The sequence below is a fragment of the Mizuhopecten yessoensis genome, unplaced genomic scaffold (assembly GCF_002113885.1).
Source record: "Mizuhopecten yessoensis strain PY_sf001 unplaced genomic scaffold, ASM211388v2 scaffold10829, whole genome shotgun sequence".
In the NCBI taxonomy this organism is placed as follows: Eukaryota; Metazoa; Mollusca; class Bivalvia; order Pectinida; family Pectinidae; genus Mizuhopecten; species Mizuhopecten yessoensis.
The window spans coordinates 214640-231593 of NW_018408742.1; the positions used below are offsets into that span (position 1 = coordinate 214640).

General features: G+C 35.5%; 1 protein-coding gene across 8 annotated transcripts in view; it reads right to left on the reverse strand.

The window, feature by feature from the left end:
• LOC110462783 (rap1 GTPase-activating protein 1-like) overlaps nt 1-16954 on the reverse strand; it is a 232555-nt gene that overhangs the window by 28703 nt on the left and 186898 nt on the right. Inside the window, exon 1 of one of the 8 annotated variants that reach the window (XM_021516956.1) lies at nt 15249-15588. The exons of 6 other annotated variants lie outside the window; for them this stretch is intronic. In XM_021516956.1, the coding sequence (XP_021372631.1) occupies nt 15249-15265 (17 nt within the window). In that variant the 5' untranslated portion in view covers nt 15266-15588. Of the gene's footprint in view, nt 1-7799; nt 8630-15248; nt 15589-16954 lie in introns of those variants that run through there. One more of the 8 variants, XM_021516954.1, reaches the window with a different exon arrangement.

The following is a 16954-nucleotide window of genomic DNA, read 5'->3' on the forward strand; positions in this document are numbered from 1 at the left end:
CAGAGCCTACTCAGATCTCAGATTCACTCTACACAAAATAAAAGATCTTTTATTTCTTAATCGACAGAAAAGGAAACAGTTGAAGAAAGCATAGCTAATTATTGCAGGTTAATTACAAATTAACAAGCAAGAAATGTGGGCCGACCTGTTTGTCCGTGACAGAGATAAACTCCCAGTACAAGGAAATAATAAGTCTGGCCCTGATAATGTTTTAAGTGGTGCTGCACACAATACAGGCCAGTGTTTCTACACTCGGCACAGCAATTAACTCATTCACCCCTGAAATTTCATAATGAACTTTTCAAACCTTTTAATTGGAAGAGTTCAAATGTGTCTTCTGGGGTGAACGATTTAAGGTGATAAGTACAGGTAATTATAATACAGGTGAGATAATTACAGGTATATCCGACACACGTCGCAGTCACACCAGGAACTAGTTCCTGTCACACCTGAGGTAACGTTTTACTGTTTACCGCTGTCCAACACATGTCAAGGTGTCAGCTCCTGCTTGGCATGCGACAAATTAAGAATAATAAAAATACAATTGTTTAGAGGTTATTAGAACTTAAAATCAATTAGCTATATCAGCGATATGTTTGATCAAAGTTCTGTTTTTATTATTTTCATTCACTCAATTATTTGGTAATTAGGATAATTAAGTTAATTAAGGTTATTACTCAGCTACTGTATAATAATTATGCTTTAATTGGTTGTCATTTACAACAAGCAATGACCTGAGATATAATGAATCAATATTATGAAAATATTTATAAAACTAACGAAAAGCACAACATAATTCACAGCTGTTCTCCTATAGTAAATCAATCTAAATGATTATTTAGTCCAGGGTTCAACAACAATGGATCTTATCCATAACATGATCTTAGCTTTTTTTAAACCTTTGTTTAATATTAGAAAAGAATGTCAACATTTTTTTCATTAGAAAAATTAAAATGCAGAAAGTGAAAAGGAAGCCCCAATAATTTGGAAGATTATATATATCCCTATATCTAATTACTGAAGTAGCAATTTACAATTTCCTTTAGTTCCCTTGTTAAGTCCCCTTCCCCTGTCCTATGAAAGGAGCTTCAGTCTTTTTTTTAAACCATTGTGTATGTATATAAATGCAAGAAAAGAATGAACATATTTTTCATTAAAAAAAGTTGGAATACAAAAAAAAAAGAACCTGGCCTTACTGGGACCCGTCCTTTGCCACAGAGTGACTCTGTGTTAATTTAATTGTGTAATATAACATAAACAAAATATGAAGACAAAAATCTCCCGTCTAATAGTTTTCACGTACATATTTTCTGAGGTAGCAGGTCTATGACTAGTATGTTTGGGATAATGACAGATGGATCCTCGTTAGAAATGTACTTGTACATAATTTAGTGCCTCGTTTGTTCTCAGTGTTTTATTGACTTGTGACGTAGTTACAGTCGAACTTAAGTGGGCTGCCTCTCTCACCAAATCCCTCTCCACCCACACCCCTCCATCAATATGAACCTCCTGAACCCCCTCCCCCTAAAATAATTATCAGCCTTGATCCCTGCCCTATCTAGATAAACTTGTTATTTTCCTATTTTATCATAACTGAGGGGCTCAATTCCCATTCACAGTACCGTACCCCCTAACAAAGATACTTACATTGTCCTACATTCAGGTATAAAACGTATCCTCTGGGCAGGGGAGATAAATCTTTCTAGAGCTCTCCCCAATCCTACCAACAACTGTTACCATACCTCACGAAGGGGGGTAAGTAGTTTTACACTGGAAGACAGATAAAACTCTCCCACACACAGAGAGGGGTTAGAGAGTACTACACATATCACAGATAGGTAGTATCTAGGTACCATATACACAAATTTTCTACCGTGTGACATTTAGATATAGATACATCACTGCCAGCTTTGAACAAAATAGTTTCTCATTATGTGTTTTTTGTTTCGAAGAGTTAATCTGTGATGCTAATAAGCAGGTCTACATTTTAAATACAAGGCTAGATTACATTAAATCAAAATACAGGGATATACAGCACAAGGAATACACTAAAATTCAGCAAAAGGAATACACTGAAATACAGTGATACAGCACAAGGAATACACTTAAATACTGCACAAGGAATACACTAAACAAAAGACAACAACACAAGGAATATATACTTAAATACAGGGATATACAGCACAAGGAATACACTAAACTAAAGACAACAACACAAGGAATATATACTTAAATACAGGGATACAGCACAAGGAATACACTCAAATACAGCACAAGGAATACACTAAACTAAATACAACAACACAAGGAATATATACTTAAACACAGAGATACAGGTTGGTGGTATTTGAGGTAAATAATGGAAATACAGGGCAAATGTATTTTGAGGTTTTAAATATAGGTTAACTTGTACTAATTTCACTACAGACTACAGGTCAACTTGAACCTTTTTTCACTACACACCAGAGGTCAACTTGTACTAATTCAAATACACACGAAAGATATTTATTAGAATGTTTCACAGCTGTAAAATATCTTCAGTTGTAAGTAGTAATGACCATTTTCCTGGCCAAACCCCAAAACATTTTTGCTCACTGTCAGCAAAGCCAAGAACAAAACAGCCTTTTCCGATTGGCAGCGAAATCACACAAATTCTGCTGCCTGCAGGATTTTAAATGAAAATCTGCAATCTTAATTCAAAGCTTATTTTGCCAATTGGGCACTTTTTATACACCGCACACGATAACGATACTCTCAACCAAAAGTAGAATCTGTAATTGATTTTTAATCAATTCCTGATAAGTCGACACTCATTGTAATGTATTCGAGCCAAACAGTGTGAGATTACACATGTCAATCTCTTTCATAAGACCATGAATGCCAAGTCTTCTCATCATGTGTTATAGCTAACAGCAGAACCATGATAAAAGCAATGGCTTTAAAATATTTTAATATCAAACAGACAATTTTGGATAAATAGTACAAAAGAGTTATTGCCCTTTAAGACTGTAATTTCTGGTTTATTAAGTACAGTGTGTAGCTCATGGTAAAACTCAAATTACAGACCATTTGTTTACAAGTGAAAAAGTTCAAAAATGAAAAGCACATGCACATGTAGGCTGAGACGTAAATACCACAGGCTAACCTTGGCATCAAAAAGACACTTACATTCTATTACATAGGGGGACGACCCTGTGCCTTAGGTAGGGCAAGGCAAGTGGGAGCTATAAGCCCATCATCAAATAAACAAATGCCATGGGGTCTATTGAGCTTCAAATGAGCTGGAACAGGTTCTGATTATCAGACACATTTCAAACCCACAAAAATGTATAAAACTCATGTCATACGGACTAGCTTATGTGTTGATTGATAACAGACTAACAGACATCTGGAGTGTATCCGCCCCTCCAGGGAACCTGAACCGTAATTTTATAGATCCTCTTTCCCTTTTTTTTCCTCAGGTGGGCAGGTGGGGGTATATACTTTCATCCCACCAACACAACTACTGCACCCAGTAAGGTAACCCACCAACAATCCTGAACAGCTTGCTAACAAGTTCGCCAAAGACCCCCAACATTGTGCTAGTGACGCCTGAAATTGACTCCTTTTTTTTTCAAAAATTAACATATTTACTACAAACAGCACCCATACAATCCCACCAATAATGCTGTCACTAACTCACTTATGATTCCTATAAAAAAAAAAACATTTAAATATGACATGCCCCTTTATCAAGCGACCAACAACCTGCCAACAATGACCCCAATCCATAACACTTACCCCTGTAAACTAAATACAATTGATCTAAATCAATCAAACACTCACCCCTGTAAACTAAATACAATTTATCTAAACCAGTCAACGTAATTCCCTCATACCGGTGTTTAAAAAACTACATATTGATTTTAATATAAAAACAAAGTAATAATTATTGTCAGACATCTGCTGGTGTTTTTTTTTAAAATTGTTTTGACAAAATTTTGATTAAAATAAGAATCAATGTATTCAATCCCCTTCAACTATGTTGTTATTGTAATTATTTCACGAGCAGATAGGGAATTAAGCAAACAAATGAAAATTCTCAAATTATTTTCAGGATCAAAGTAGCTGCCATGATTAATATCTAAAATATATTGTCATGGTTAAAGTATTGTCAGCTTTAGGCAATCTACTGGAAATAAATTAGAATATTAGTTTCATCCTTTCAGACATAAATGAAAAATTTTCATATTACATTGCGATTTTGTGATTATTTCATGTACTTTATTTATCAAACTATTTAAGTTATAGAATCTACGTATGTTTTTTTTACGATGCTTTCAGAAAAGGTGAAGAAAATGAGTCGCTCACATAGCACTAACACATACATGACTAATATTACATACTCTCAAATGCATGTGTGTGGTACATTATGGACAATCTTGTTTTTGGTGAGAATGATTCACACATTTACAATGAAATGACAGAAGGTTTTAGGAACGAATGACTGTTTATTTCAATGTTGTCAATAGTACAAATCTAAGGAGAATAACTCCTATCATACCGATAACACAATTTTGAACAAACTGTCCGTAAATTCACATTTTATATGACATAAATCAGAGAGAAATCATGGATCTTTTCCCAAACAAATGCAATGCAAGCTTGCAACAAATGAGAACTACTATATGATAATTTTGTTTCAATTGAGTGTATCTAAGGGGAATAACTCATCCCCAAACACAGAAACACACATTTACGCCCAGGCTTCAGATTCAAGGAGCATCTTACAAACTAAAGACGTTCTTCTTTAACTTAAATGACCCCTTATGGAAATCATCGTTTAAATCTTAACTGAAGCAAGAAGTCATTTCTGTGAGACTGAGGCTGGGAGGAGTAAACCGTGGCAATAATCTTATGCAATAACTAAAAGGAAGTGCTCATGTACTGAAAATTACTGATCAGGAGACTCATTCGTTTTTCATCCAATGTCAATTTTCTCCACTTTGCTGTTTTTATTCTCCTTTCGAGGACACAGAAATACCATTTAGTTACGCATCAAACTAAAGTCTTCCGCTGTGCCGTTACTTAATCCTTGATTGTCACATCAATGACATTTTATCACGTCAACAAGAGCCTTTATATAATCACCCAAGGTTTCCATGGATACTCGTAGTATTCCTTAAATAGCCAATCAAAATCATACAAATGAACACATTTCTCAAAGGTCCTAATTTTGACACAAGAAAATTATTTTTTTAAATTTTTTTTTGGTTATGTTCGAAAATAATACCACACACACGCCATAAAGATAAAATGTCTCCATAAGGTATCAACGTCACATGTGCATTGAATAAAATTAACAACTTTGACCGATTCTGGCCAGCAAAATCACAAAGTAAATGACGACATGATTGATAAAAGCCAATCCAACGGGTCCAGATGGTTGCCGTGAGCTTTGGAAGTTCAGATAAGGAAAGATATATAGATGTTTATTGATTTTTTATGATTTTTTACCTTTGATTAAGGATGGACCTCTTCATATTTTGTGATAATTCCCTCCAGAACATTTTGACTCCCAAAATCACAATGTCATAAATCAGTGGTCCACAATTTTTGGATGTACAAAATTGTCATACAACACAACAGGTAATACATTCACACATAACGAAACACCACTCATCACCTTCAGCTGATTCAGGAAAAATAGATATTTCACATTTCCACAATCATCCAATGTTGAACATAAACTGTTGTTGTATGAGCTACATGGAAGTCCAAACACACTTTCAAAAATATATTAATTTCCCGTCTGTAAATACACATCAGGCCAACCATGTTTGTAGCATATCATAATAACTATTAAAATGACAGATTTCACTGGCAACACATGGGCTCATGTATACATGTCCCCCGGGTGATCAGTAGAAATTCACTGGACTGACTGAATTGACCGCCATATGACACCTGATGGTCAGTGTTGGTCATACTGAGTGGTTAATTTTTCTCTAACATGGGAACATACACATCAAATCTAGGTAACGGGAATTTCACTGGTGCCATCAGTTTTGATCTGTGATTGATATGTCTGTTATCTGATACCTTCAGGTAAAATTGGCCAAGATTAACATATATTGCTCCATCTATGAAATACCTCTAAGATATAAGTACTGCCAAACTTGTATTAAGAGACCACCCAATTAGGGAAGCTCAAAACTGGTCTAGAATGTTAACCCATTCACCCCTGAAAATTCATAATGAACTATTCCAACCTCTGAATTTGAGGAGTTCAAATGTGTCTTCAGGGATGAACGAGTTAATACTGTTAACTGCTTGGTAGAAATTGAGTAAACAGTTAATTGTCTCTAAAGAGAGATGGTTGCTTAATAAAGAAGATATCTCCAACAAATTTGAGTGCTATGGGTACATGTTATGGTTATACATTACGTTATAGGTATGGGCTATGGTTAGAACTATGTTATGGGTACATGTTATGGTTATACATTACGTTATGGGTATGGGCTATGGTTAGAACTATACTATGGGTAGATGTTATGGTTATACATTACATTATGGGTATGGGCTATGGTTAATGCTATGGGTATGGGCTATGGTTAGAACTATGCTATGGGTACATGTTATGGTTATACATTACGTTATGGGTATGGGCTATGGTTAGAACTATGCTATGGGTACATGTTATGGTTATACATTACATTATGGATATGGGCTATGGTTAGAACTATGCTATGGGTACATGTTATGGTTATACAATACATTATGGGTATGGGCTATGGTTAGAACTATGCTATGGGTACATGTTATGGTTATACATTACGTTATGGGTAAGGGCTATGGTTAAAATTATTAAAACTACTTAAAAAACATCTTTTTAGCTGTTCAGTGAGTTTCAGATGAAATCATTAGATATCAGAAAACAGGAATAGTTTAGCTTTTCACTGGTTAACCCTTTCGCCACCGTAAACCATAATGGACTCATCCCCATAAATGTTTACTAAAGTTACCTAGGGGTGGAAGGGTTAAAATGCCCAATTTTAGGGTCCAAATTTAGGAGGCTCCCTCCAAAATAGGAGGAGTTGGCAAGCATGCCATGTGCAGTACTCCTATATATATATGTTGTGACACCACATTGTGTAGGTATAAGCCATACCAGCTATTTAGACCAACAGGTGTCCTCGGGTAAACTGGAGTGACTAATTTCACCAGTAGATGATCTGCCTAGCTTACCTATTATGTCAGATGATATTACACGGTACACTTCTGACATGCTCATCTGTTCACTGAAGTCACAAATTTTGTAATTTGTTGTCGATATGTCTGGTTATCAGTTAAATTGATGATACAGGAAAACCTCATTTTGACCTACTGTCGACTGATCCAGATAATGCTCAGATTAAAATGTAATTTATATCACAAAACATTTAATCATTTTTTATGATACATTACAAATCTTCATTTCTCCCTGAAAAGTGCATGATTCATGGTAAAATACACAGAAACACAATTAATTTATTTAGTTTTTCAGGAAAGTAGAAAGAAAAAAAAATCTGTAAGTAATAAGGAGATTAACACTTCAAGGGAGGTAACTTTCTCAATTGTTTCAGAAATTATATTTCAACAAAGTTTGTGAAAAAAAGGCAAATATTCTCCCAATGGGACCCTCTTACTTGCCAGATTGATGCAAATTAATTATCTTTTTAACAAAAAATACAAATAATTTCCTCAAAAAGACAACTAACGTTACATCACAACAACACAAAAAGCAATTTCCAAAATATTGATCAAACAAATTCATTTACCTCCAGCTGAGCTTTCGTTTCCAGACAAATTCACATTTGGTGGATGACGGCATGGCTACAGATAACTCCAATGGAGAAAAGTCCACTTTATACTTTTAACTATTTCTTACACAAGACTTTATCCTTCTATTTTGAGTGATTATAACAGTGTTATATGATATCTCGGTCTTAACACAAAATTCAAGTTCTCAATATATCGAAAAAAATGATTTTTTGTTGCTTTAGAAATGAACTGAAATGATTTGTTTTCAATCTGAAAGTTGAAACGTCAGAGATATTGCACTTCCTAGTAAGGATTTGTCATCCTGTCCTGAAGACTTGTTAAAACATTGCAGTCTTTCCCCCGTAAGTTAAAACAATAGTCGAAATGAACAGTTCACTAACTCAAATTTCAAGACGAAGTTGCTGTAAAATTGTTCGGTTTGACATCAGCATTTTTGCCATAAAATTCTGCCGTTTGATGTGAGCATTCCTCCTGGGTGCAAACAATTGTTACTTTCATGACTAACGATGAACTGTTTAGGCGATGATCCATCACGTGATCTCACGATCTGTCAGTTTATTGTGTCATTTTACTCCCTGCTAGCTGTTTACCATCCAAAATCTCATCAAATTTTCTAGGGTTTTAACACTGAAAAACTCTTGTTTTGTGTATCAGCTTTTAATCTCAACAGCTTTGCCGGAAAAGGCTAATAATTGAAAATGAGTACACTTCATATTTTCACAAGTTAAGATGTCACAGAACGAAAATTTAACAGTAAACTTCGCTGGTTTATCTGTAGGTGTTGATCAACATACATCTTACACATCTCGCACACAGAAATGAAATTGTGGAAAAGGAAAAAAGCGGAAGAGGTGATATGAGTGGGAGCCTGGAGCGACTCTAGAAAACTCCCCTGTAGATTTTTCACACTACAATGCTCCGTACATCAGGAGTAAACACATGTGTTGGTAAGTACCAGCCTTACAGCCCTTCATCAGGATAACACACACCCTCAGGCACATTTACCATATTACAAACACACAACAGCCAATTTTATATAATTTTATACAATTTAAGGCCCCAGTACACATTCCCTTTCGGAAGGGAACATAATCACCAATTTGTCCTTGCATTGATAATATATAACTACTGTTTTAACCGCACATAAACCACTTCCACATTACGGGCCCGTCCTGAAGCCACAGATTTACATACTGGATAGAACAGTGTTACTTAGAAGTTTGGTTTCTTTACTCACATCTGAGTTTTAAAAGAGGTTGTAAAATTGTTTTAAATCTTGAGATTTGGCATAGTTCAACAGGAATGATAAATAAAATATACTGTAGATCTACCAGTGGGTGAACTGTTGGTCTGTGGTCCAGAGAGGACTTAAGACTAGGTCTAACAGTTGGTAAGGTTATCATGGTCTGAGGCCTGAACAGAATACTAAAGGCCTAGTAGTGGGTTAACTGTTGGTCTGTGGTCCAGAGACGACTAAAGACTAGGCCTAACAGTTGGTCAGGTCATCATGGTCTGAGGCCTGAACAGCATACTGAAGGCCTAGTAGTGGGTTAACTGTTGGTCTGTGGTCCAGGGACGACTTAAGACTAGGCCTAACAGTTGGTTAGGTTATCATGGTCTAGGTCTGAACAGCATACTGAAGGCCTAGTAGTGGGTTAACTGTTGGTATGTGGTCCAGAGACGACTAAAGACTAGGCCTAACAGTTGGTCAGGTCATCATGGTCTGAGGTCTGAACAGCATACTGAAGGCCTAGTAGTGGGTTAACTGTTGGTATGTGGTCCAGAGACGACTTAAGACTAGGTCTAACAGGTGGTCAGGTTATCATGGTCTGAGGTCTGAACAGTATACTGTAGACCTTAAGTAGTGGGTTTACTGTTGGTCTGTTGTCCAGAGTCGACTTAAGACTAGGTCTAACAGTTGGTCAGGTTATCATGGTCTGAGGTCTGAACAGCATACTGAAGGCCTAGTAGTGGGTTAACTGCTGGTCTGTGGTTCAGAGACGACTTAAGACTAGGTCTAACAGGTGGTCAGGTTATTATGGTCTGAGGTCTAAACAGCATACTGAAGGCCTAGTAGTGGGTTTACTGTTGGTCTGTGGTCCAGAGACGACTTAAGACTAGGCCTAACAGTTGGTCAGTCATCATGGTCTGAGGTCTGAACAGCATACTGAAGGCCTAGCAGTGGGTGAACTGTTGGTCTGTGGTCCAGAGACGACTTAAGACTAGGTCTAACAGTTGGTCAGGTTATCATGGTCTGAGGTCTGAACAGTATACTGTAGACATAGTAGTGGGTGAACTGTTGGTCTGTGGTCCAGAGGCGACTTAAGACTAAGGCCTAACAGTTGGTAAGGTTATCATGGTCTGAGGTCTGAACAGCATACTCTAGACCTAGTAGTGGGTTAACTGTTGGTTTGAGGTCTGAACAGTATACTGTAGACCTAGTAGTGGGTGAACTGTTGGAGACAGGAAACTGTCAGTTGGGCCTATAAAGTCCCCTTGAGTTGGGAGACTCCTAGGTTTGAATTCAGTTCAAGCCTGCTATATGTTTTTTCCATTCCTATTACATTTAGTTTTTGCAAACAAAATATCTACAGCAGATGTATGGTACACCCAAGGATGCATGTGGTATCTGAGACACAGACTTTGTTGAGGGAAACAAGAGTTTATGTAACAGAATTTCACGGGATTCATTCCATTTTAAAATGCAAAGGGAACATTTTATACATGTTACTTAAAGATTTGTTTTCCCTAAATAAAGAAACAATTTCCTTATCGCCACTCAAGTGTTTCAACATTTGCCGAATTGAGTTATTATGTGTTTAAAAGTATAAGTAAATTCAATAATCTGACAGATTTGGACGGTAGACACACATTAATACATTTTGTTGATTATGATTAACTGACCACGTTCAATCCTACATCTTCTAAGTCACCTGATTGATTGATAAATACCTAGGGTTAAGATTTGTTAGAAAATGTCTTAGAAAATGTCTTGTTATCTCCCTATAATTGTCCTAATAAAGTCACTTGAATGCTTGTCAGAAGTAGGAAATATTCCGAGTCAGCTATGTGTTTGACACTTAAGAACAAGCAGAAAGCCTTTTGAGTGACATCAGCAAGGCTACCTCATTATACCCCTCACCCTCTGATCAGACTTTAACTCAGCAGGATACAGATTATCAATTAATAGGGCACACATGCTCAACGATCTGTTAGCTTTCTAAAGCTTCAGCTCAATTTTCACCATATACTCTTTTCAAATACCACGTGCATGAATACATTTGAGTATTTTCACATTTTTTTTTATTTATTCATAAAAAATCTAATCTCTACTCTCAATTGTTTTAGTTGAATTTTAAAACTTGAAAAAATAAATGTAACATTCTTATTTTCTGTCACCATCCTATTAAACATAACAGTCTTTTCAAGAAGTCATACTAACTTAAAATTGCTAATCAGTGCTGCCTTTTTTTTCATTAATTCACAAAAGTTCAGCTCAACCCAATCAAAGAAAAGGCAGAAAAGGCTATCAACGGCTGACAAGGTGCTAAACGGGATAAAGAATTAAGTCATAAAGGGCCAAAAGGGGTCGAGGACACATTAAGTACTTTCCCTGAGAGCCAATAACCTATCATTATCATGATTAGAATGCAAGTCCCCTATAAGGCAGTATAACTCACCCTATGACCCCTATCCCTGCGGACAAAAGCCTCCACACTCGCTAACCTTTGACCTTGAGCCCTTACAGTGTTAACCCTGCCTTGATACAGTTATATCTGTAAGTGTGGTAATTGTTTAATTCTTTCACCCCTGAAGACATATTTGAACTCTTCCAATTCAAAGGTTGGAATAGTTCATTGAGAAATTTCAGGAGTGAATGAGTTAAAGCTATAATTTATTCATCATCTTGACTGAAAACATTAAATTGCTGTCATGTCAGATGAGTAACACCATAATGTATTGCAGAAATGTTTGAAAAATATTCCACCTGATTGTTAACGAGAGAAGTAAATACTGTCTTTCACAACAAGATCTGCTCAACAGAATCTGTAGCAAGTTTAGTGACACAAACAATCATATTTCTTTTAAATTTTACTTAATTGAAAGATTACAATTCATGTGATCTATGGTGAATCTACTTATGTTAAAAAGATAGTTCCATCTGATTACTAAGTACAATTAGGAGCAATATATTTAAAATATCCTCGATTAAAATTAACCTTATAAACATATTTTATAAGTAAAGTTAAATTAGCAACAAACAAAAAAATAATTGTGGAATCCCTCTCCTTATCGAAGAATTTTTGCATGGGATTTCTCCCCAGACCAGATATGCCCTGTACGGGTTTAACTTATTCACCCCTACATATGTAAACTGGACTTCCCCAGTCTTTGATTTGGTAAGATTCAAATGTAACTTTAGGGGTGAATGGGTTCAGAACCAGGATGTTGGCACGTCCTGTGAAGAGATATGATTTCAACTGTCTAGTCCATTTGTGTCAAGCTCCCCTAAGTGACAAAAACAAGGCTATAAACCCCAGAAGCTTGACAAGGTCCTTACAACAGGCATCTGCTAGTTTTCGAGATTCTCCCAGACACGGCAACATAAAACTAATCATAAAAGTGGACAACTCACCCTAACGTGACTTTGTGTGTCAGACAACGTGGAATACCTTACACCCTACAGAAATTTGATTGGTCATTTCATCCTGCTATTGTTGACATGTGTCGGACAGCTTTACAATTCCTGTCCTGGTTTACCATGTGTTCAACTTTTCAGAATACAGATCTAGACTAAGTTAATACTTTATGCTGTTTAATCATCACCTAACTATAAAATTGGGCTGGGTACTATTAAGAATCTAATAAATAAGTGTAACAAAATGAACCCCAACAAAGAAATTCTGCAATAATATATTCACAAGAAAAAAAGATTTGTTAAAAGTTATGCATATTTTTGTATCAAAATTGGCGACTGTAACATCACTTGACTGTTTCTATTTTTATCAAATTGGCAGGAAATTTCATCTTCATCTTTACCACCTGTGTAATAGGTTACAAACCCTAGCATGGAAATCGTACCCATTCACCAGCCCCGCACACACCAAGTTGATGTATTTGTCAGAATTCCTGCATGGCTACCTCATAAGACAAGTGACTCAATCGAGCTTAATTGGGTTAATTAAGATGTGCAACACTGTGCTGATTTGATTAAACTAATTAATGTTCTACTTGATAGCACCTGTATGGTGCTCATTAAGGTCATCACACTGCACTCCTCCATCAAGCACCTGTCGTCAATTACGCCTGGAGATCCTCGGTCTGATGACCAAAACACACCTCGGAGGACATTCCACCCAATTTCCCCAATCTTTGATACTCATAAATTTAATGAATTCAATCTAGAACAGGTGTTAATAATGAAAATAATCCAATATGGCAAGAAAATACATCTCACCATCTGCTCATACTTTCATTAAAATTTGATTGAAATGATTTAATACAAATTTGTAACATAGTTGAAATATACCTCAGAGAATTTTTACTAGAACGATCTGTTTGATACACCAGTACTGGCAATATAGCTTAAAGCATATAATACATAATAATTACATCACAAAGTAAAACCTGTCTACATCAAACCTTTTATAATCTGGAATACTGTCTAAATCAAACCCTTGATAATCTGGAATCCTGTCTAAATTGAACATTTGGTAATCTGGAATACTGTTTAAATCGAACCTTTGGTAATCTGGAATCCTGTCTAAATCGAACCTGATAATCTGGAATCCTTTATAAATCAAACCCTTGATAACCTGGAATACTGTCTAAATCAAACCCTTGATAGCCTGGAATCCTTTCTTAATCAAACCCTTGATAATTTGACATCCTATCTAAATCAAACCCTTGATTATCTAGAATCATGTCCATTTAGACCCTAAGTTACTATCTGGAATCCTGTCTTAATTAAAATCTTCACCCTACCTCTTTCATTCCAAAATAGTAAAATGGTTTACCTTTATTTAGGTACTCAATAGATGATTATTTTTAAAGTTATATAAACCATTTGGTCAAATTAGACAAGTGAAGTAAAGAATCTCTATTCTTTACAATCATCCTACTATTTTGAGTTATTTAAATTTGCTACATAATATCTCCAAACAGGAACAGCAATTAAAATATCCATGCACAGAATGGCTGGATGTTTACAGAAAATTATTTTATATTTTATATCATCCTTTAAGTTGCAGACACGTATATGTTTACTGTAAAATATTATTTAAACTCCTGGGGATATGTGCCTACCACAGCAGACGGTTCAGTCCCTACACACTAACCACTGCTTGGTGTGTTACAACTTTGTCATGACAGATGTTTAATTACACCAATATCACATATTACTGAGCAAGATTACACTGTATCCATCTCAACGTCTTTAAAAATCTTTAATTAAACAAGTTTCCAAATTGAGAGCCAACCATGAGTTTGTGATTATGGCAAGATGGAGGTTTGTATTCAAATCCAGGCAGTCTTGATGAGGCATGCAAGATCTACAAATGCTGAAAAACTGGACTGTAAAAAGTCCATGTAGTGTTATTTGGTGTCAAAGCCCACAGGGTAAACAAGATCATCTCTATTAGCTATAATTATCTAGTGTCTTACCATGTTTAAACACAAATACAATTACACAAGAGGCTCAATGGGCCTGTAATGCCTACGTTGTTCATTGAATATCATTGAAAAAATTCAGGACCATCACAGGTCACATATATTAAACAAGATCATCCCTATTAACAAGTGTCCTTAACTGTAATTATTAAGTGTTAACTATGTTTAAACATAAATACAATTACACAAGAGGCTAAATGGGCCTGTAATGCCTACATTGTTCATTGAATATCATTGAAAAAGTTTCAAGACCATGTGACAGCTCACAGGGCAAACAAGATCATCCCTATTAACAAGTGTGTACCATTTCAACATGTATCTTAACTCATTCACCCCTGAACTTTCATAAAGAACTATTCCAACCTTTGAAATGGAAGAGTTTAAATGTGTCTTCAGGGGTGAATGAGTTAATACAATAAAACAAGAAATCTAACAAGCCAGTAGCTGTATCAACTGAGTGGTTCATCCTATGTATGAGAAAGTTTCAGGAAGATGGCCTTTACGCTTTTTTAGCTAGTGCTGCAAGGGAAGCTTCCCTAACAGAGAAAACAGATGTCTTTTGTTCCTTGTAAAACATCCTTCTGATTATACAGAAAATTTAAAGGTCAGGAAAAAATATGTCCTAACTATCATTCTAATGCTTAATGAATTACAATGTCTCACCATCTTAGAAACCTGTTTGTCATTGTACATATATTAAAAGCCACAAATCCATCTAACTATGGAAATTAACACATGGTATCAATACACTCAAGACATAGACCTGTACCAATTACCTGTGTAGAAGAAACATGTATTTTTCCTATGTGGTATGGAGGAGCACTTGAATGCCTTTCTTGTACAAATATGTCATCCCAACATAGTTTGTGTGGATTTCTTCCAACTTCTTCCTTTTCTGCTATCTCCCATTGCTGTCCACTGTGGTATAATTAACCAATTAACACATTCCTGTGCTAGCTATCCCCTAGTGTAGACACATTGTGTTTAAGTACTGATAACTCTCATCCTATCTCGGGCTAAACAGGACACCAATGAATATTTAAATAAGGTTATAGCAGATAATACCGAGCAAATACAAACATATGAGCAAGGTTATAATTTCCTGTATTTATACGGTAAACACTCTTCCCTGAGCCTGAGTCAAGTGACCCGTACTTGTCCAGTAGAATGACCACTAGCTACAGTTTATGACCTTCAAAGCATTCACCTACTCCAGTAAATATTTTATTTCACAAATATACCTATGCTTCAAATAAAACATTTCACACTTTAATATTTTATATATTTTTTGTCTTTAATTTAAATATGAAATTTTTGTAGTTGCAATTTCCCTGACAGTTTAAATAAGAATTTCCTGGTGCGAATATGAGGAAACACTAAGGCTGAGGCCCTGTTGTGAATAACAACACCGGACAAGTCCTTGAGATTATCTATATAAATATTTGTCAGCCTCACTATCAACACATGGAGCGAAGATTTAGCCTAGGTTATGTACCAGTATTGACTTGCACCAGTACAAACCTGGACCATAAACTCGACATAAATATATGTAATCTGTCACCGTTGACAGAACAACAGGGTTCAAGTTTCCTCAACATGAGTTACACTGTTTCATACTCTGGTCTATTGTCAGCATTTTACAGTTAAAGTGGGCTTTTCCTTATCAGGCAAAGACACACTTGAATGTTTAATTGTAAAAGTGACAGATAGCAATCTCTTATCAACAATATCTACATCTTAGGTTCAAATCAGTTCATATTTCAGTGTCTCATACTTATTCATACTTATTCATACTAAAGACGAAACTTTTACTTTCATTTTCAAAAATATTCATGGCTGACAAATTGTTTTTTGTTTTTGCTCCATTAGACAGAAAATGAGGAAGAACAGTTTTATAAATTAAATATTTTATATCAAATTATGTTTGTTCACAGACTGAAATTTTCAGTACAAGTCATATTATAGTCGAACTGTCTCGCTGTTATACCATGACAAGAAGCATTATTTGATATATTTCAAATTTAAATACACAGAAATCACCTGCCAAGGATCAAGACCAGATCTTTAAGATGAAAACTTGATATTTGAGATATCCTAATTGACATTTAACAGTGTATAATTATGTGATAAGGAAATGATACTTATTTTTTCATCATACTACTTTTGTTCATCACACTACTTTTGTTCACTACTTTTGTTCATCACACTACTACACTACTTTTGTTCATCACACTACTTTCATATTAATCATATTTATATTGAAATTTAAAACAGAAATACATAAATGATAATTTACACAATCGTTATTTTTTCCAACAAAATATTATTTTACATCCAAATTTTATATTGGTCATCACCGAATATCTGTTGGTTAACAGCTATAATCCAGGCTGAGTGAGGTTGGAAGGGAAACCCACCGAAATTCCTCTGTCAGTTTTTTAAGCTGTATCTGACGGTTTTGGTGTAAAATGTGGAACGGAAG